The sequence below is a fragment of the Camelina sativa genome, chromosome 5, assembly GCF_030686135.1.
Source record: "Camelina sativa cultivar CO46 ecotype springtype chromosome 5, ASM3068613v1".
NCBI lineage: Eukaryota > Viridiplantae > Streptophyta > Magnoliopsida > Brassicales > Brassicaceae > Camelina > Camelina sativa.
In genome coordinates, this window is record NC_141884.1 from 9,156,406 (window position 1) to 9,179,289 (window position 22,884).

General features: G+C 36.0%; 1 protein-coding gene and 3 pseudogenes across 1 annotated transcript; 1 reads left to right on the forward strand and 3 right to left on the reverse strand.

The window, feature by feature from the left end:
* Positions 1-8,436: 8,436 nt before the first annotated feature.
* On the reverse strand, positions 8,437-9,549 carry LOC109132830 (uncharacterized; annotated as a pseudogene).
* Positions 9,550-13,751: 4,202 nt separating this feature from the next.
* LOC104789066 (uncharacterized) lies at positions 13,752-15,893 on the forward strand. The gene has a single exon (XM_010514816.3). The coding sequence runs from the start codon at positions 13,802-13,804 to the stop codon at positions 15,803-15,805; it is 2,004 nt and encodes a 667-aa protein (XP_010513118.3). The 5' UTR covers positions 13,752-13,801; the 3' UTR covers positions 15,806-15,893.
* A 2,439-nt stretch (positions 15,894-18,332) lies between these two features.
* On the reverse strand, positions 18,333-19,453 carry LOC104789068 (uncharacterized; annotated as a pseudogene).
* Positions 19,454-19,794: 341 nt separating this feature from the next.
* LOC104789069 (uncharacterized) lies at positions 19,795-22,686 on the reverse strand (annotated as a pseudogene).
* Positions 22,687-22,884: the final 198 nt, after the last annotated feature.

Consider the following 22,884-nt stretch of genomic DNA (forward strand, 5'->3'; position numbering starts at 1 on the left):
ATAAAATTTTTGTTTGAAATATTACATTTGTAAATATATTTATTTAGTATAACATTTATAATACAAACTTATACTGGTTTGTCTCTTACCAAAAAAAAAACTTATACTGGTTTGAATTCATCAAATTTATAAAAGTTTAAAATAGTTATCATTTCACAATAAATTTTAGATTGACATGATGGCGAATCTTGATAGAATGTGAACCAAATTAGTAATCGTTAGATTTTCTATCAAAATCTTGAATTATCAAATCAGATAAAAATTACAAAAACCTAAAATTTCATGAAACAGATAATTTAAATAAAATTGTTTACCCGATCAAACCCGTCTGCTAAGCCATCCCGCAACGGGTTTAAATATTTTGAACCGTAAAATATCTTTGCATTCATGCTTGAATTCATGAGATCCGTGTGGGTTATACATGCATTTCAATAAATCAGTTTTTCTAATATATAAAATATATTTAAAGCGTAAACTTAATTAATATTAATAAAGTTAAGTGATAAAGTTTTTAAGAATAAAACTTTTTTTTTGTTAAAAACAAAATGGCATATAGTTGTAAATAATATATCTAAATGAGGCTAAATAGTTAAATGTGTCTCGAGCTCTCTGACGACAGCATATCAGTTTTTTCAATAGAATGTTTTAATAGGGGATTGATAAAGTTAGGTGATAAAGATTTTAAAAATAACAAATTTTTTTTTTTTTTTTTGTCAAAAACACAATAGCATAAAGTTGTAAATAATAAATTTAAATAAAGCTAAATAGTTAAATGTGTCAAAAGTTTTCTGGCAGCGATACATCTGTTTTTTCGTTTAATAATAACTCACCTAATTCACACAATATACACGCGGCGTTTATATATCTAATAATATACAGAGATGCTAATCAATCCTACCAAAAAAAATAAACGTTCATAGATGCTAAAAGAAAAAATTATATAGTTACGTTTTCTTTATTCAAAATGATGAAACTAGTTACGTGGGAAATTGGGAATATATTACATGTGTTGACCAGAAGCAAAAGTCAATTATTGACTGTGTAACACTTCAGTTTAACGAACTAGAGTCCAAAACTGGAACTCGGCTGATGCCCTCACACACCAACCATTACCATGGCATTGAAAGAAATGTTAAAGTCGTCTTTTCTAGACCTTATATGTATAGTATAATAGTATCATACGCAATCTATTTATATTTATCTGAAAAATTCTTAAGAGTTTCAAGAACTCAAGCCACGTGAATTTTCGTAACACACAAAAACAAAAAAAGTTGTATATAAAACGATTTATGTGTCCACGTGAACATGACTAGCTAAAGATTTCAATCTAGCTTATCCACAGAACTCACAAATCCTCCTCTTGTTATTTTTCTTAAAAAGGCTTCGGCTAGATTAATTCTTTCGTTAATTACTTCCCTAACAAATCTAGATTAAAGTTTTTGTAGAAACTAGAGGGGCAAGATAAACTGAATGATTTGTCTTATTGATATTAGACGATTACAACATGTATATATACAAAGAGAGTAACTTGGGAACCAAGATAAGAGAACTTCCTAATCTCTATTATAGAATATTACAATATTATGTATATGGACATAAGTATATTTTCCTATATATTCCAATACTCCCCCTCAAGTTGGAGCATGAAGATCACAAATGCCCAACTTGAATGATAACCTTTCAAACGGAACACATCCCAACGCCTTAGTAAATATATCAGCAAGTTGATTATGTGTATTGTCATGCACCATGGTGAGCGTCCCATCTTGAACTGCATCACGGACTGCATGACAATCAGATGCTATATGTTTAGTTCGCTCATGAAACACCGGATTTGAGGAGATATGAATTGCAGCTTGACTATCACAAAACAAACGAACAGACTGAGATTGAGAACAACCCAAATCAGCAAACAACTTGTGGAGCCATAAGATTTCTTGCAAAGCATTTCGCATGGACCGGTACTCAGCCTCAGCGGAAGAGTGTGACACCCTATCTTGCTTTTTAGTTTTCCACAAAACAGGGGATCCACCAAGAAACATAACAAAACCACTCAACGATCGTCGGGAAAATGGACATGAGTTGTAATCAGAATCACAATAGGCAGTAAGAGTCAAATCAGGGTCGGAACTCAAGAGAATACCTTGACCCGGAGTACCTTTAAGATACCGGACAACACGATATGCGGCTTCTAAATGATCAACTCGTGGCGTTTTCATAAACTGAGACAGAAGCTGAACAGCATAGGACAACTCAGGCCGAGTTGTAAGGAGATAAATGAGACGACCAACGAGCCGTCTATACACCTCGGGATTGGGTAGGAAATCACTTTTGCTTATCCCCAACTTATGATTCTCTTCAATCGGAATTGGCGAAGGCTGAGAACCAAGTAGACCAGTCTCGGAAACAATATCAAGAACATACTTTCTTTGAGAAAGATAAAAACCCTCACGATTACGAGCAATCTCAATACCAAGAAAATATTTTGCTTTACCCAAATCCTTCATGTGAAAACAACGACCCAAATATTCTTTAAAACGCTTAATCATATGAGAGTGATTTCCACAAATCAAAAGATCATCAACGTAGATAAGTACTCGAAGCTCAACATCACCTTCGGAGTATGTAAAAAGAGAATAATCTTCATATGACTGCACGAACCCAAACTTGACCAACGCAGAACAAAGCTTAGAAAACCAACAATGTGGAGCTTGTTTAAGCCCATAAATAGACTTGTGCAGACGACATACTTTATTCGGAGAAGAATGACGAAAACCCATTGGCAACTTCATATAAACTTCTTCCTCTAAATTCCCATCCAAGAATGCATTATGAACATCCATTTGATGAGCTTCCCAATTCTTGGCCGCAACAATACGTAATAAACTTCGAACCGTAGTCATCTTTACGACAGGAGCAAATGTCTCGTTATAGTCTTCACCTTCAACCTGTCGATTCCCACAAGCAACTAACCGAGCTTTATAACGTTCCAACGAACCGTCAGCATGATACTTGAGCTTAAAAACCCACTTGTTATCGATTGCTTCTTTGCCTGGAGGTAAGTCGACCACACTCCATGTATGTGTTGCTTCCATAGCATCGATCTCGGTACCAACAGCTTTTGTCCACCGCGGATCTTGCATCGCTTGTTTAAACGAGGTTGGTTCAACACCGGCAACAACAGCCGCTAAAAACACTTGGTGAGAAGGAGAGAAATTATCATCACAAATATAATTCGTTAGGGGGTATGGAGTGTGTGTACCTGGAACCATTGATGAAGACACTGAGGTTGGAGTTGGGAGAAGCGTGATGGGTTTCTTCAATACGACGAACAGAATAAGACACATAGTCTTTCAATTTAACCGACGGAATTTTTTCACATTTGCCTCTGCCCAACTCTTCGGGAACAACAGGCTGATTGTGAGTACTATCAGTAACAACCGGTGTCAACACAGCAGGAGGAACAGTTTGAACAGCGGAAGTAGAGTTGTTAGGATCATCTAGCCCAACCAAATTAGTGTTCGAGTCTCGAGCAGGAGCTGCCGTATCGACCATCTCGTCATTGTTGAAACTCCCCCTGTCCTCAAATGTAGGGACCAAATTAACCACCCAATTATCATCAATATTGTCAATACGATGCAAACTAGTTGAATCCTCCGGATCACGATTCATCATCGCAAATGGGAACATATCTTCCTGAAAAATCACATCTCGAGAAACTAAGAACTCATTAGACTCGAGATCATATACTTTCCAACCTTTCTTGCCAAACGGATAACCAACAAAAACACACCGACGACTGCGTTCTCCAAATTTATCTTTATCCCGAGACCGACGATGAGAATAACACAAGGATCCAAAAACTTTAATATGATCATAGGACGGCTTGTTACCGTGAAGAAGTTCGTAGGGAGTCCGGTTTTGAAGTATCTTCGTTGGCGTCCTATTGATCAAATATGTGGCTGTTAAAACCGCCTCTCCCCAAAACGAAACAGGGAGACTTGCTTGGAACAATAAGGCACGAGCAACGTTTAAAATGTGACGGTGCTTCCTCTCAACACGTCCATTCTGTTGTGGAGTGTCAACACAAGATGTTTGATGAATAACGCCATTACTCTTAAAGAATGAAGCAAGACACATAAACTCTGTGCCATTATCACTGCAAACCATACGTACCGGCTTGTCAAACTGTCTAGTGGCATAGGCACAAAAATTTTCCAAAACTTGACGAACTTCGGACTTCTCAAGTAAGAGATGTGTCCACACCACTCTAGAGAAATCATCAACAATGGTCAAAAAATACACAGCTCCACAAGACGCAGAAACGCGATAGGGACCCCAAACATCAACATGAATTAACGAGAAACAATCCAATGATTTATTAGAACTCTCAAAAAAAACTTCTCTTGTTTGCTTAGCCCTAAAAAAAATGTCACAAGGACTAGGACTAGCTAAATTAAAAACACCAGTATTTTGCGGTAAATGAGAAAGAACTGAAACTGCCGGATGTCCTAGCCTACGGTGCCACAAACTTGCATCACACTTCACTCCAACCTTGTTGACTTGTATTCCAGCGACATCCTTAAAATAGTAAACCCCATCACGTTCAACCCCGGCTCCAATCAGAGTCTTCGAAAAACGGTCCTGTAACACACAAAGAGTATCAGTAAACAATGCCATTCCGCCAAGTTGTTTAAGCAGTTGTGAAACAGAAATAAGTGAACAATTGAGGTCTGGAAGATATAGAACATTGTCCAAGACAATTCGATCTGAAACATGAAGTACACCCATACTCTTCGACACGGTTTTGCTTCCGTCCACAAAGCCCACGGAACACAACGGAATTGACTTTATATCTACTAGCAACTTAAGATTTCCAGTCATGTGATGAGATGCTCCAGTATCAAGTATCAAATCCTCATGTATTCTACCAGAAAAAAGCTTACCAGAAAGTTTATCTGTGTTTTGACTTGTTCTCTCCAAAGCCATCTTACTTATAGCCTGCCATTGCTCAGATGTAAAAGCAGGATAAGTCGAGGCATGAGGACTTGTAGCATGAGCAACGGTGGCATATCCACGACCTCGACCAGACGCAACGAAGTTGGAACCACGACCAGCTCCCCCTGAAGGCGAACTTCTACCTCCACGAACAAACCCGCGTCCACCTTTGTTTCGATCCGACCACCATTCTGGGTAACCAACTATCTCCCAACAATAATCTTTCCCATGTCCGGACCGTCCACAGTGAGAGCAGAGCAAAGAGCGCTCTCTGTTTTTGTTGTTACCTTGGGAAAAATTCGAGGAGAGTCCCGATCGTGTAACAAAACTGGAAGCTTCAACTGCTTCATTAGTGACCGACGAAGGAACTGACTCCGGCTGTGTTTCTCGTCGAGCCACAAAACCGACTGCATCATATTGTTGTTCTTTCTTCTTTGCTGCAAGTCGCTGCTCCTCACGAATGGTTTTGGCATAAGCTTGTGCCAAATCTGGCAATGGATCAGCATCAATGATCTGACTGATGACATTACCAAATCGAGATTCATCAAGTCCCATAACGAATTGGTGAACCTTTTCATCTTCTCTGTCTTTTGCGATTTTAGCAGCAGCTCCACACGTGCACACTGGTAGATGACGATACCTCTGCAGTTCGTCCCATAGGTTCACAAGTCGACCATAGTAGTCCATGACGGACTGTCCTCCTTGTTTACACGAACTTAGCTGAGACACCAGCTGATGAATACGAACCTTGTTTCCCACAGAGAAACGGTTCTTCAAATTCTCCCACAATTCTGCTGCATCATCAATAAACGAAACTGTCGATCTTACACGAGGAGTGATTGACGTTCGTAACCACCCCACAACCATTGAATTAACACTTGTCCAAGAGTCCATCTCGGATCCTTCCTCTTTTGGTTTATGAATCGTACCATCAATAAACCCAATCTTCCGTTTGGCCCGAAGTGCATTGAACATCTCGGTTGCCCACTCGGAATAATTTTCTCTATTCAACATCACCGAAGAGATCATAGATCCCAGATTGACAGAAGAAAACAAGGTGTAGGGCGTGACTGCGGTAGAGTCAGAGGCCTTAACCGCAACAACAACTTTTTCTTCACTCATGACAACAAACGGCCAACAAAGAAAACAGAAACAAACGGAGATGAACCCGAAACAGAGAAACTGAGAAACAAAGGAACAGGGAAACTTAGAAAGAAGGAAACTAGAAACCAAGTTCTTGGCTCTGCTACCATGTAGAAACTAGAGGGGGCAAGATAAACTGAATGATTTGTCTTATTGATCTTAGACGATTACAACATGTATATATACAAAGAGAGTAACTTGGGAACCAAGATAAGAGAACTTCCTAATCTCTATTAGAGAATATTACAATATTATGTATATGGACATAAGTATATTTTCCTATATATTCCAATAGTTTTCCAAATTTCTGAATCTGAGTCCTCCTTCCTTTTTAGATAAACTCATTCTTTTCTAAGAAAACCAGTGCATCGACTGTTGTCCATTCTTTTTATCCCAACAAAACTTCTCTAGAACATTATTTATTTCCTCATACATCCCTTTTGGAAGCTTAAAGCAGTTCATGGTGTAAACCGGAAGAGCCATGACCACTGTTTTAAGAAAGATTTATTTCCTGCTTCTGACAAGTATTTTGTAAACCAACCTTGTGTTTGACTTTGTCAACTACACATGAAAATATCTCTTTCTTCTTTCTCCTTATATGTTCTGGGAGACCCAAATGCTTTCCACAACCACCATTATTATGGATAATCAGAATCCTTCTTAACCTTGTCTTAACCCGAGAACAAAAGTGATTGCTCTGCTTGTCCTGAAACTCTATCATAATTTTGTAGAATCTTCATTATTGTAGTACAAGATTTGGGGTGGGCATGGCAGAAAAACAATGCATCATCAGCAAATAATAAATGATTCAGTGATGGTCCGGTGTTACTAATCTTCGTACCCTTTAATTTGTTTTCCTCATCTGCTTTCCTTAACAAATGGCTTTAACACCTCTGCACAGAGAATAAAAATATATAGTGATAAGGGATGATCTTGTCTTATACCTCTCTCTCTGGTAGAATCATCCTTTTGTTTATATGTAAGTAAGGTTTGTTATTAAACGTCAGAATTATTAAGATTTGTTTATATGTAAATGTAGCATATATCAAGTGTGGATGCTTCAAGTTTGAATCAATGATTTTGACTAGGACCTAATTGTTCCTAACTGTACTACAATATATGAACTGTTTTAGCTACGAATTTTTCCTAAATAAAACAACTTCATTGTTTGCGCCACCTATTAGTTTGTTTCTAGAAGCAAAATCTATGATAGGTCAAAATGGTGCTAAACTATAGCTGAGCCCATGATCCAAACTGATCACATGACCAACAAAATATTTTCCATAGGTCATGTGATCGGTTTGGATCTTAAAACTTTTGAAATTTTGATTTTTTTTTGGTTTCTACAGAATGTGATGGAATTGGACTACAATATAAATTTGGTTCGGTTTGTGAAAACAATTTGGTCAAGCGTGGGTGGTTCATCAAGAATGATGGTCAGAATATGCTCAGAGGCATCAGACACCTTTAGGATTGTTTTATTTCTTTGTATTTATTTTTTTGTGTGTAATTTTATCTTTGAAGTTTTGTCAAATTACTCAAAAACATGATTATGGCACCTTATGTGTTACTATAAAAGTCTGTTCTGGTAACAGAGGAGCTAAAACTACTGTATTAGTTACTTCCAGATCAAACAACGTACTCATGTTATTATAGAAACATAAGAAACAAAACAAACTGTGAAATCTTATTTATTGACAGTCGAAGCATTCGTTACATGTGATTTTTTTTTGAATAATGGAAACTTAACCCTTAGTGTTTAGGATTTTTACAAAATTGTAAGGATAACAAAAAGGCATTAATTAAACCGACTCTCGTAGTCGTATTAGGTTTGTTCAAATCACTTTAATCACATTAAAATCAATCTTATAAGAATAGGAACCTGATGTTTTTTACTTTTTTTTAATACCTTCTCGTATGTTTTCCAATCTGAACTGTGTACACATGTGTATCTGTCAATGTTTTGTTTTGGAGACACTCATCATAATTGGTTCTTCACTTCTTTCTCTCTCAATCACTCTCGTGTGTAACAAAAAAAAACAAAGCATAGAAAATTTAACGAGTTTAGATTCAAACGTAGAACCCTACATCACGCCGGGATGATGAAAAAAAATCCACTAATATAGCTTGTTCAAAACTCAATCGCCCATACAAAATGATATCATCTGTTCCACACACTTATATGTTTTATACTATTTTCATAAACCTTTAGAATCTACCAGAGACTTTTCTTTTGTTCAAGCCGTGATCTTCACATCGTTGTAGATTCTCTGATGAAGCCTTGACCGCAGCTATCTAACGAGCTTCACGAGAGTTGTTAAGACACGTCTTGGTCACAGACCTTTTACGCACTTGATCTCTGATCCTCTATCTCCAAAGTTGAAGAAGGGCTGATGCAACATGGCAAATTTTGCGGTCTTTATGCTTTGTAAGTCCCTCAAGCTTTTCCATCATCCTCCTTGGCTCAGTAGGTTTTGGACTGATATTGATTTTCTTGAGTAACTCTAGTGCGTCAATGCAGCGAGAGGCCTCTATTTTACCCGAGAGTATGCCCTTAGCGTTGGCCACATCAGCAGCTTTCTTTGCTGCTTCGAACAGCTTCACCATCTCATCCACTTTCTTGTTCTTCAGCTCCTTTTCTGTTGTAGTCTTCTTTGTCAATGAACCGGAACTTGGTACGTAGGCAATATCTTCACGTGGCTTCTTCGTCTGACCAACCTCCAAAGTGACACGTCTTCTCTTCATGTTAAGCTGCTTTAGATCATTCTTTGAATCTTTCTGAAAATATTTCTCGTCCCAAGTCTTAGATTGATGATCCTCTTTCTTTTTCAACACGAAAACGTCGTTCCTTGTTTCTTTCTTAATCTTCTCTGTTTCACGAGTCAATGATCTCTGAACTTCTTTCTTATTCAACTCCGAAAGTGTTCTCGTTTTCTTAATCTCTACCGCTTCAAGAGTCTGAGAACTCTCGTCTTCTTTATTCTTCAACCCCGAAAAGGTGGTGGCTTCATGAGACGTAGATCTTCGTTCTTCCGTCTTCTTCAACTCCGAACACCTTGTGAGAACAGGCTTCTTTCTCTCCAGACGAGCCTTGGTAAGAGTAGCTTGGAAAGAGTTGTCGCTTCCTTGGTTGTAGATTGTCTTCAACCACGAATGAAACAAAACTTGAGCTTCCTTACGGATCTTAGGGTTCCTATGACTTCTCAAAGCCTCCAGCTTAGCTATTGATTCAGAATGTTCCATATCCTTCACGGAAAGAGATAGAGACTTCAAGTGTTTCAACACATCGATGCATCTTTCGACTCCGCCTGGTTCCCGTGTATTGTACGTAGCCTTCATTGCAGCAGCAGTCAAGTCACGTAAATCAGATCTCTCCTCGACAATACTTACTCTCATCCTTTCTTCGTTCTTGATCGTCATGAGTGGCTAGGGTTTCAGTGTAGGTTGAATCGAAATATGAAGAGATTATGAGGAATAGTGGAAATACATATATATCGATCTAACTAAGCATGACCAAATCAGTTTTTTTTTTTAAACAAATCTTATAAAGCGGATAACATGATATCGTAACAAATCCAACCAAAAAAAGGAAACATGTAAGCAATTAGCAAATCCTAAATATAATTAACCCTTCCAGATTTTAACTTTTTGTTTATTTTTTCCTAATGCGCGACTCGGTTCCGTTTAAGAAAAAAAAAAGTAAGTACAAGGAATTAATTATTTTCTTACAAGATGTATTATTTTCCTACAAAATATGTGGTATTGTATCTACACATATAATTGAGGGGGGCATTTAAATAATAATAGGATCTTTTTTTGGAACTCAAATAAAAATAATTTTGTATGTGTCTTCTAAATAGAATGTAAACAAATTTTAAAAAAAAAATGTTATCAGTTCAATTAATCCACTTGTTCTATGAATAAAAGCTACAAAGTTGATATTCGATATACTTTATTCTTGAAGTCCCCGGTGGATGTTAACGTGGAACTCTGAGACCAAACAGTAGCTTATTCGAGTTGAGTCATCTCCGCCACCTAAACCTCTCTTTCAACAACTTCGATTCTTCTCCCTTGTCCTCTCTGCTTTTGGTCAACTAAAAAATCTTGAGGTTTTGCTTCTCTCCTCTAATGGCTTTGCCGGCCAAGTTCCTTCTTGGATACGTAATCTTTAGTTGTGCTTTTGTTTCTGCACTGTGGTCAGCTCTTACTAAGAGTCTACTAATTGCTAAAAGCGAGGTGCACAACGGATTGGTCCTCACTGCTAGATTTTATTTCTAATCCGCAGCTATACCGGGTTGATGGCTTTCTAATTTGGTATGTCTTCCAAACTGTTATTTACATAATTTGGAGAGAGTGGAATGGGCGCCAACACGGCGAGGTTCCAAATACAGCCGCCTGTATCATTGACTGGATTGATAGACAAGTTCGTGATCAACTGCTCGCCATTGGCCTCTTGGGTAATCGGCGGTGTGACAAGCGTTTCAAGTGTGGTTACAATACCGGCTTATGTAAACATTTTTCAGCATTTTGTTTTGATTTGGTGGTAGCTTGTGGTTTTCTATAAAAACGTTGTACAAGTTGTAAAAATATTATTTTTTGAATATAGTTTAACATTTATTTTTTTATATAAAAAAACTACCCAAATTATCCAAATTACAGCTTTTCCACAACAAGCTCACTGGTAGTTTAGCTCCATTTTTACAGAATCTAACCAAGCTAGATCTTTCTTCTAATCAATTCTCTGGAACCATACCTTCTTCTTTCATCACCATGCCTTTCTTGTCTTTTCTTGTTTGATGTATAAAACAGTTTTATATTGTTTGTTTGTATTATTTGCATCATTATTTTGTGAAGTATTTTGAAGTAGTAATTATAATATTGTAATTCTAAGTAAATAAAATTTATGAATTTATCAGCCATATAAATTTAGTTTTACCAATCCGCCAATGTGAAAAAATAAAATACACATTTTTCTTCATAGATTGAGTAATATATATTTGTTTTTAAAAATTCAAATCACAACATATGCAGAAATGTTTTTACATATTTATTAATCATAAGCATTATATGATAATTCAAAACAGTTTGTAAATAAAATAAAAGAAAGATGATAAGAGAACCATAATTTAAAATCTTAACATTTTTTTCCAAATATAGTTATTAAAAATAATCATATTATCTATTTGGATATAAAATCTTAGTTTTAAAATTTCTGATTGGTTACATATTTTGAAAAATAAATAATAATTTTTGTCCATAATTAATTAGAAAAAGAAAATGATGTTTTTTTGAAAATTAATAATTATTTAAAAGATTTTATTCAAAAATTCTTGATATATTGTTTATATTTGGTCAAAGTATTTATTATTTTTATTAAATTAAGTAATTAATCTTTATTAAATATTTCTAATGACATTTGAATGTAAATTTTTACACTTTTTAAGGTTGTAGTTTTATATTTGTACTTCTCAATTAATATAGTAGGATATTATAAGACATACAAAATTGTGGTTTCTTGGGCTGATTTTTGTTTTGAATTCATTTTTTTAGAATATGAGACAAAAAATATTATGTTAGAAAAATTAAATTTCAATTTTTTTACATGGCTATGATGATGAGGACATGTGGGTCATTAGGGAAAAAACTAAAATAATTATTTATTGAAATAAATTATGTTTTTGATAAAAATTATTTAACATTGTACTATTTATTTTTAGTAAAATAAGTTTTTATTGTGTTTATTTGAAGTTTTTTCTCGAATTGTTCTCAAATTTGAATTTTTTTTTAATTTGAAAACTTAAAAATAGATTTGAATTTGTGTTTCATTTGAAGTTTTTTGTTCTTAAGTTTGCTAATTTCCCCATTATTTTAAATTACTGGAAGAAATTAAAATCAAATAATGATATATTAAAATAATAAAAATAGATATAAGTATCTTTAAGTACTCTATATAGATATTTAGGTTCTGAAAGCATGAGTTTTAGTACTCTATATAAATAATGGAAAATGAAAAGGCATACATGCATAAGAATATATACAATTTAATTTCGTTGTTTGAAAAAATGAATTGAGGAAGTGAAGATAAATATGTTTACTCATGTGTTGATTAAAATTACACATGTCACTTAGTTAAGATGCCAAATGTCACAAATCTAGAGAAATAGAGCTAGTGAAAAACCTTTTCATATTATATGCTTCCTCTATTTTATATTACTTGTCATTTTAGGTAATTTCACACATGTTTAAAAAAATAGCTAAATTTAATGTTTTACTTTTCATTAATACACTATTTTATTTGTTATAAGTAATTAATAAGCTAAAAATGAAGGATAAAACTGGAAATTTAATTAATAATTTTGCTTCGTAAATATTAAACGACAAGTAATATGAAACATAAATTTAACTCTAGAACGATAACAAAAAAAACCTCGGAGAGTGTAAAATATACTCCCTCTGTTTCATAAAGAGTGTAATTCTGACACATTGCACACAGTTTAGGAAAATTATATAAATTTATATTTTACACTTTATAAATACACTAAAACAATTTCTCTTTCTAATTAATAAGTTGAAATAGTAGAGATAAAAATGAGATTTAATATTAAAAACTGTATTGAAAATATAAAATGACACTCTTTTCTAACAAAAAAAATTGTGTCAAAATGACACTCTTTATGAAACAGATGGAGTATCATTTAGGGAGGGGAAGGGGTATTGGATGGGAGAATGTGAAAGAATTTATTAGACATTTGAATTTCAGTGTTATTGGACTAAACATTTTATCAAGTCTTTTAAATTCATCTGTTATTGGATTAAGTACTTTTAAGTAGTCTTTTAAATTACTTTAGAATCTAGTGTTATTCAAGTCATTAACTTTTCATTGCTATTAAACTCTGGTGTTATTGGATGTTATGTATTTTATAATAGCAACTTGATTTAACTAGAATGTTAAAGAATTGTTAGTGCAAATTGTGAAGAAAAAAGTCTGACCTTTTAACGTGGAATTTGAATAGTACTTTGCACATAAAATAAAAATTGGCCAGAAAAAAAAAGTTTATCTGATTTTAATGACATATTTCATAGATTTTCTTGCATTGTAAAAGATTTTCAAATCATTTAAATCTATAAAAAATACAAGAATATCTATGAAATAAGTTAATAAAAATAAACTTAATATTTAATTATATAAATTAATTTGAATGACAGGATGGAAACAGGTCGTTGTAACAAATTTAATGATCCTAATAGTTTCCTTACAAGTAAACGATTACCAAGATGTCGACAAAAAATAACGATTACCAAGGTATAAAATTGTCTGCTTTGGTCATTCTTAATAATATATATCAACAACAAGTTGGCCACTATTGTTTACTTTGGTCTTTCTTAATAATATCAACAACAAGTTGGTCATTGTCTATTAGTATGAAATATGGGTATGCTTATTTACTAATATGAATATTTCCAGTAACTCAACTCCACTAAAAGTTGGAAAACACTCCTACTAAGTACTAACTCAACTCCACTAGAAGTGGGAGAGAAGAAATTACCAAAAGCATACATCGATCATAACCAAAGCGGCACCAAGATGGACAAAAAAGAAATATCTCTAGTTCCTCCACCTCCTGGATGTCGACAATGTCATGATCGATACTACAAAAAGATGGAGAAACAAGAAGTACCTCCACCTCCTCCCTCTCCTCCACCTCTTGGATTCAGACGATATCATAACCAAACCAGCAAAAAGATGGACAAGAAATTAGTATCTCTAGTTCCTGCACGTCCTCCCCCTCCTCCTCCTCCACCTCTTTTCTCCAATCCATTAAGAAGAAAATTTTCAAAGCCTGCTCCTCCTCTTCTTGAAGAAAATGCAAGATGTCTTTTGTCTCATCCAACTCACCCTCACACCCTCTCTCAAAGATATAGCAAAAGGAACATCAAGTTTGATTGTTTTTCATGCGGTATAAAACCATCTCCCTTCAGTTACCACAACCATTACTTCTGCAAGACGTGCGATGTGAATTTTCACAATGGTTGTCACAATTTCCCAAGGAAGTTAACCCATCCATATCACCTCCAACACCCTCTGACTTTTACTTTCCGGAACTATGAAACCGGATTTATATCTGATGGCAGTATAGATGAATCCCTTTGCACTACAGTTTTATCTTACTCCAACAAATCTAATCCTAAGAAGTTCGGATCTATCGGCTCTGATCAGTGCACATGGTGTGGAAAAGATATCCAAGGAAATTGCTTTTATCGTTGTTCTATATGCAACTTTTGTTTGGATCTCTCTTGCTCACAAAATGTTCCACTTCTTGTCCTTGCAAACCCAAAGAGTCATCACCATCAACTCGTCTTCTATCCGCGACCACTCTTGACTCCGTGTGATGCGTGTGGAGTGGTTAATGTGTTTGAGCCAAGCTATGCTTGTTTTCAATGTAACTACATGGTCCATCAGAGCTGCATCAACTTACCACGAGCCATAAAGATCACGCGTCATCAACATCGTCTTCTTCATGCTCCTTACCTACATTCTACAATTTCACCATGTCAGATCTGCTACCAACCAGTTGACATCAAGTACGGGCAATATGATTGCACCCAAGAGAATTGCTCTTATGTAGTTCACTCCAAATGTGCAACGCATGAGAACGTATGGGACGGGGAAGAACTCGAATGGGAACCCGAAGAATCTGACGAAATTGAAGATATCATGCCATTTATAAAGATTGGTAGTGACACGATAAAGCATTTCTCTCATGCCCATCTCCTAAAGATCGAAAAGTATGATGGTTTTCGAGATGCAGAGAAGCAATGTCAAGCATGCATCCTTCCTATCAACTCTCGTGATTTCTACAATTGCACGCCATGTGATTTTTTTCTCCACGAGGTATGTGCTGGTCTTCTTCGGAAACTTAGTCATGCCTTACACAAACACCCTCTTATCCTAGACACCTCTCCTCAATACTGTCGAAATTTTTTCATTGATTGTTCAGCTTGTTCTAGAAAGACCTCCGGCTTCAGGTACATATGTGCCAATAATAATTGTGAGTCAGAGAAATTTCTGATAGATGTTCGTTGTGTTTTAGTTCCTGACTATTTCACCCATGAAATTCACGAACATCCTCTATTCATCTGCACATCCTCCAAAGGTGAAAACAAGATTCGTTGCAAGGGTTGCAAGGAGATATGTCGGGGGTCTTACCTACAGTGTACTACATGCAAATTCTCTATGTGTTATCCATGTGCTACCATTCCAACCAAAGTATGCTACAAATACGACAAGCATCCTCTTTCTCTTTGTTATGGAGAAGAAGCACATGATAAGTATTGGTGTGAAATATGTGAGAAAGAGCTTAATCCAACTGATTGGTTCTACATGTGCAACAAATGTTGTATCACTATCCACCTTGATTGCATCTTCGGATCTTCTGCTTATATGAAGCCTGGTTACAAGTTTTCTTTTGGGTTTACCATATTTCTTTTTGGGTTTAGCAAAGTGGAAGTTCTTCGCAACAGTAGCAGCACTCGGCCATTTTGCACTAAATGTGGTAATCGTTGTTCTGGTTACATCTACTACAAAAAATATAACGCCGACCCTGTAAAGATTACTTGTTCTTTGAATTGTTTAACGAAAGATAATGATGGTGCTAAGACATGAACTTTCTTTGAATATCTTTGTTTAATTGTGTGTGTGTGTGTGTTTTTTTTTTTTTTTTTTTTTTCTCTATGGGGACTTTTATCGCCACCACTTCTAAAGAATGAACCTTTGTATTTGATGATTTCTTGCTTTTCATACTATCTAGTTTTTTTTTTTTTTTGTTACAATAACTACAAGCATAAATCACAACACTTTGAGTTTGATTTTTAAAACTGAATAGGTTGTCAAGCTGTTCTTTTGATGAACAAAAAACCAAAACAAACCAGTTATTTTTCAGAGTTCGGATTAGTCTTCCTTTTTGGTTGCCAAAACCTTTTTTTCTCCTTTCTCCGTTATACTTATCGAGCTCAGAAACCCTTTTTGGAACTTTTGTATGAAATAATTAATTTGTAGAGAAAGGGTTTGGTGTTTATTGTCTGAAATCGTGTTGATGAACTATTCTTATCAACCAGTGTCCCTGAGCCACTTGATTGCCAATGGCATAGACAAAAACACCTCAGTCTTTTCAATTCAAAGGCGTCTCCTTTTCTGGACTTTCTTCCCCAACAACGCTTTCCCACACTTCCTGAAGTGTATATTATAAGGAAAAATCAACCGATTAATCATTATTCGCTAGAAAAGCAATTTATACCAACCTTATGAGACATCGACATGAATGGCACAAACAAGGCTTTCTTGAAATCAACACCAACAAAGACTGTTGACATTCACCCATCTACACATCTGCTTCACTCACACTTACCAACAGTGGTTTGTTTCTCTCATCTCTTTAACTCTCACAATTAATTTTTTCTTTTTTGAATGAATGTAAAAATATATTCAACCCAAAAAAAAATCCTTGGTACATTATATATATGCAGCTTTTTCCGAAAGAAAATTGATACGGCTAAAACATTAAACCCTTAAAATCTTGTAGCGAGCCAAGCTTGCAGAGCGTCTCTGAACTTAGCGGGTTTAATGTTTGTTGTGAATTAACCGGTCAAGAAACTGAGTGAAAAATAAGAGAAACATTTTTCTTTATGAAACTACATTTTATAAAACTTGGATTGATCTTACACAACACACACAAACTCTAATACTACTACACACTTACACACACAAGGAAAACACACTCATGAATCTAGGACACTCACTCAACATAGCTACAGCCACTCTTGAAAATACATTACTTCGTTTTTGTTGGATAAAAGGTATATGTTAATAGTTTGGCTTTCAACATGTGTTTTTACAAAGGTACGTAAGGAGTTTGTCTAGTTCCGTTTTCAAGTTAATAGGTTGGCTTTCTTCATCATGTGTATTTACAAAGGTAAGGAGTTTGTCTAATTCTGTTTAAGAAGTTTAGATGTGTTTTTACAAAGGTAAGGAGTTTGACTATGTAATGCTTAGCTTTGGAGACTATCGTATTTGGCGTACATAGATGTGTTTAATAATCAGCTCACTGGTAGAATACCACAAGGGACACAAATCATAGGTCAGCCTAAATCCTCATTTGAAGGGAATCGAGGGTTATGTGGTCTTCCTCTTAAAGAAAACTGTTTAAGGGAAGACACACCATCCACACATGAGCCCAAAGAAGAAGAAGAAGGAATATTGGAGTGGAGAGCAGCAGCAATAGGGTATGGGCCAGGTGTGTTGTTTGGATTGGCAATAGGACATGTTGTTGCTTTGTACAAGCCTGATTGGTTCATCAAGAATGATGGTCAGAACATTCTCAGAGGCATCAGACACCTTTAGAATTGATTTGTTTCTTTTTATTTACTTTTTTTTTGTGTGTAGTTTGATCTGTGAATGTGTCTCAAGTTACTGAAAAACATGATTATGGCATGTTGTGTGATACTACTTACTATGAACTCTGTTTCTGTTTATAGAGGAGCTGAAACTACTAAAAATTACTTCCACATTATTATGGAAACATACGAAACAAAATAAAATGTGGGATTTTATTTATCAACGGACGAAAACATGTGAATTTTTTTGAATAATGGAAACTTAATTAACCCTTAGTGTTTAGGGTTTTCTACAAAATTGTACGGATAACAAATAGGCATTAAACCGACTCTCGTATTAGGTTTGTTCAAATCAATTTAATCACATTATAATCAATTTTTTTACTTTTTTTAATACCTTCTCGTATTTTTTCCAATCTGAACTGTGAGTATCTGTCAATGTTTTGTTTTGGAGACACTCATCATGATTGGTTCTTGCCTTCTTGGCTTATTTCTCTCCTATCACTCTCGTGTGTAACAAAACAAACAAAGCATAGAAAATTAAAAGAAGCAGAAAATTTAACGAATTCAGATTCCAACGTGAAACCTTACATCTCGCCAGGATGATGAAAAACATCAGATTTCTAATATAGCTTGTTCAAAACTCAACTACGCATACAAATGATATCATCTGTTCCACACACTTATATGTTTTATACTATGTTTCATAACCTTTAGAATCTACCAGAGACTTTTCTTTTGTTCAAGCCGTGATCTTCACATCTTTGTAGATTCTCTAATGAAGCCTTGACCGCAGCTATCTAACAAGCTTCACGGAAGTTTTTAGGAAACGTCTTGGTCACAGACTTTTTACAGTCTTGTTCTCTGATCCTCTGTCTCCAAAGGTGAAGAAGGGCTGATGCAACATTGCAAATTTTGCGGTCTTTATGCTTTGTAAGTCCCTCAAGCTTTTCCATCATCCTCCTTGGCTCAGTAGGTTTTGGACTGATATTGATTTTCTTGAGTAACTCTAGTGCGTCAATGCACCGAGAGCCTCTCGTTTACCCGAGAGAATGCCCTTAGCGTTGGCCACATCAGCAGCTTTCTTTGCTGCTTCGAACAGCTTCACCATCTCATCCACTTTCTTGTTCTTCAGCTCCTTTTCTGTTGTAGTCTTCTTTGTCAATGAACCGGAACTTGGTACGTACGCAATATCTTCACCTGGCTTCTTCGTCGTACCATCCTCCAAAGCAACACGTCTTCTCTTCAGGTTGAGCTGCTTTAGATCATTCTTTGTATCTTTCTTAGTATATTTCTCGTCCCACGTATCAGATTTATGATCCTCTTTCCGCTTCAACACCGAAACATCGTTCCTTGCTTCTTTCTTAATCTTCTCTGTTTCACGAGTCAATGATCTCTGATCTTCTTTCTTATTCAACTCCGAAAGTGTTATCGTTTTCTTAATCTCTACCGCTTCAAGAGTCTGAGAACTCTCGTCTTCTTTATTCTTCAACCCCGAAAAGGTGGTGGCTTCATGAGACGTAGATCTCGTTTCTTCCGTCTTCTTCAACTCCGAACACCTTGTGAGAACATGCTTCTTTCTCTCCAGACGAGCCTTGGTAAGGGTAGCTTGGAAAGAGTTGTCGCTTCCTTGGGTGTAGATTGTCTTCAACCACGAATGAAACAAAACTTGAGCTTCCTTACGGATCTTAGGGTTCCTATGACTTTTCAAAGCCTCCAGCTTAGCTATTGATTCAGAATGTTCCATATCCTTCACGGAAAGAGATAGAGACTTCAAGTGCTTCAACAAATCGATGCATCTTTCAACTCCGCCTGGTTCCCGTGTATTGTACGTAGCCTTCATTGCAGCAGCAGTCAAGTCACGTAAATCAGATCTCTCCTCGACAATACTTACTCTCATCCTTACTTCGTTCTTGATCATCATGAGTGGCTAGGGTTTCACTGTAGGTTGAATCGAAATATGAAGAGATTATGAGGAATAGTGGAAATATATATATTGATCTAAGTTATCAAACTATGGATGTACCCATCATGAGTGGCTAGGGTTTCTCTTCATTCTGATTATGAGGAATAGTGGAAATATGAAGAGAAATATATATGTTATGAGGAATCCTTCTTCTTCCTTTACTCCATTACCTATATTTGCCCATTGGCACTTAAATATAGGAATGTAGAAGACATTGTAATCAAGCAGTATAATATCCACCACTCTGCCGTAATAAGACACAACATCAACTATTGGAGAATTGTCTTTAGCACTAGCTATACACATTGCTGTGGCCTCATGCAACACACCACAGTTTTGAGTTTGCCTATATCAACCGAGACTGTATGAAATCGATTGCCATTGACTATGTAACCCGTGTAAGACCTTGCGCATAGACGAGGACCATATGCTAACCACTTAAGTGCATCTTCATGATCAGAAGTCATAGGTATCTGTTGCAAAAAATTGTCAACTATCATTTACTATATTGTAGAAGAATAGATGATAAAAAAAAAACCATAAAATAGTAAACATACCTGTTCTTTTAACCACGAGGCAAATTTCTGAAAATGGGTTCTCCACAAAAATACCGAATCACGTCTACATCTTTCACTAGAATCTTGAAGATGTTGTAGATGCATGCTAAAAAACGAAAAAATAACATTAACATTGAGTAAATGTAAATACAACAATATTATAAAAGAGAATGTAGAAGAACTTACTCCACATAAGGATCAATCAGAGCCATATTATGAATGACAACAAGATGTGCTATGTTCTTCTCATTCTCAGTAAGAGTACATGAAGTAGGTGTTGATATAGGACGACCCTCCAAGATAGAGCAGTTCTCATAATCAGCATTTCTTTCCATTTTCTCATCAGCATTTGTAGTATTTTTCAAGAAATCACTGCAGAACCGCATGCACTCTTCAGCGAGATATGATTCAGCAATACAACCCTCTGGTCTTGCCATGTTTCTTACAAAGTCCTTCAGAACTTTCATGTATCTGCAGATAAAAATAATATACTGATAAGCATAAAGTATATTGTAAATGGCACAACTGATACACATACAGTTGGTTTATTAGATTGTACCTCTCAAATGGGTACATCCAACGAAAATGAACTGGTCCACATAACCGAACTTCCCTGCCTAAGTGGACTGTTAAATGCACCATTATGTCAAAGAAACTTGGAGGAAAGAATCTCTCAAACATGCAGATAGTTTCCACAACTTCATGCTCCATTACAGAAATTGCCTCTCTGTCAATAACTCGCTGACATAGTTTGTTGAAGAAAGCGCATAAACGTCCAATAGCTATCCTAACACCTTTAGGTAACAAACCTGTAAATAAATAACATTGAGGATTAAAAAAATTAACAGCTAATTATATATACAAGAGGTCTATCTAAAAGATTTCAATCTCTGATTGCAACCGGAAGAAGTTGTTGCATCAACACATGATAATCATGTGATTTAAGACCCTTAACCGTACAATCTTCTATCTTAACACATCTAGAAATATTTGAGCAGTAGCCATCTGGTCCTCTGAAGTCAGACAATCGCTTACAAAATACTTTCTTCTCTGTTTTGGACAGAGACCAAGGACCTGGAGGAAGGTAGGTTCTTTTCCCACGTGCTTGGGGATGTAAATCCTTTCTAATACCAAGCAGTTGCATATCTTTTCGAGCATTAACACCATCCTTTGATTTCGCTGAATGCAGCATTGTAAAGACAAGACTGGCGGCAACATTCCTCTCAACGTGCATCACATCTAGGTTATGCATAACCGGCATTTCCTACACAATGTATTGACAGATAATACAAAAAATGTTATATACATTTATTTTTTAAGATATAGCAAATCTAAATATTAGTAGAATAACAAACCTAACATATAAATCATACCTTCCAATACTCTAACTTGAAGAAGATTGACCGCTTTTTCCATCTGGATAGCTCCTCTTCATCTACTTGTTCTTCCTCTTCTTCTGATTCACTGGATTCATCATCAATATAGGAGGCTGAACCAACACGATCTTGCATCTTCCTCTTTCTTCCATTTACTATTACATTCCCAAAGTCATTTTTGTAATTTTTTAGTATTTGATAAATGTTATGACCAGTCAGAATCCTACCTTTTCTACCAAGCTCAGCTCTACCATCAAACCAGGTTTTCTTTCGTCTATAAACATGGTTCGGTGACAGAGACTTCCGGTGACACATATACACGTGCTTTCTAAATTACTCAACCACAAACTATCTGTGTGCTTCCCGCAAACCGGACAACCCATTATGCCTTTAACTTTGCAGCCTGCTAGATTTCCATATACCGGAAAATCCTGAATGGTCCACAAAAGCATTGCTCTTAAAGTGAATGTAGTGCGACTGAATGCATCATACGTTACCTCTCCCTTCTCCCACAGATGGTTTAGATCCTCTATAAGAGGTTCTAAATATACATCTATATTGTTTCCAGGTTGAGTTGGTCCAGGAATCAGCAATGTCAACATGATGTTCTCCTCTTTCATACACTTGTCAGGTGGCATGTTGTAATTGACTAGCAAAACAGGCCATGCACTATAGTTAACATTTTTCATGTTGAAAGGATTAAAACCATCTGTGGAGAGTCCAAGCCTAATGTTCCTTTCTTCTGCAGCAAATGACGGATACTTTTCATTCATTTGATCCCACGTCATAGAATCTACCGGATGACGCATTTTTCCATCTGTGCTCTTATTATTGAAATGCCACCGTAAGTCTTTCGCCGTGTCCTCTGACCTGAACATCCTCTTGAGACGTGGAATTATCGGAAAGTACCTAAGTACTTTCTGTGGAGTCCCTTTCTTCACCTCACCAGTTCGCTTGTTAATCATCCATCGCGAAGATTTGCATTTAGGACAACTGTCGAGCTCCTCATACTGATTTCTAAACAGACAACAGTCATTCACACAAGCGTGTATCTTCTCATAACCCATATCAAAAGATTTGAAGAATTTCTTCACCTCATACAAGGACGTGTGCAATACATTATCCTTGGGTAGCATCTGTTTTAAAGTCTCAAGTAGACTATCAAAACTTTTGTCAGACCAACCGCTCTGAGTCTTTAACCGAAAGAGTGAAACAATCGCAGATAGCTTGCTGTAGTTTGTGCAACCTGGATACAGTGGTGCTTCTGCATCAGCTAGCTTGGCTAAGAACTCATCTTCTACCTTATCATCCCCTTCATCAACATCAATTAAATCACCATGACTAACAAGCTCTTCATCCGTAAACTCGGCAGCTTTGAACAAACCTAATATCTCTTCGTTCCACTGGCTTGTGTTCTTTCTACACTCAGTCCCTGATTTCACTTCTCCATGAT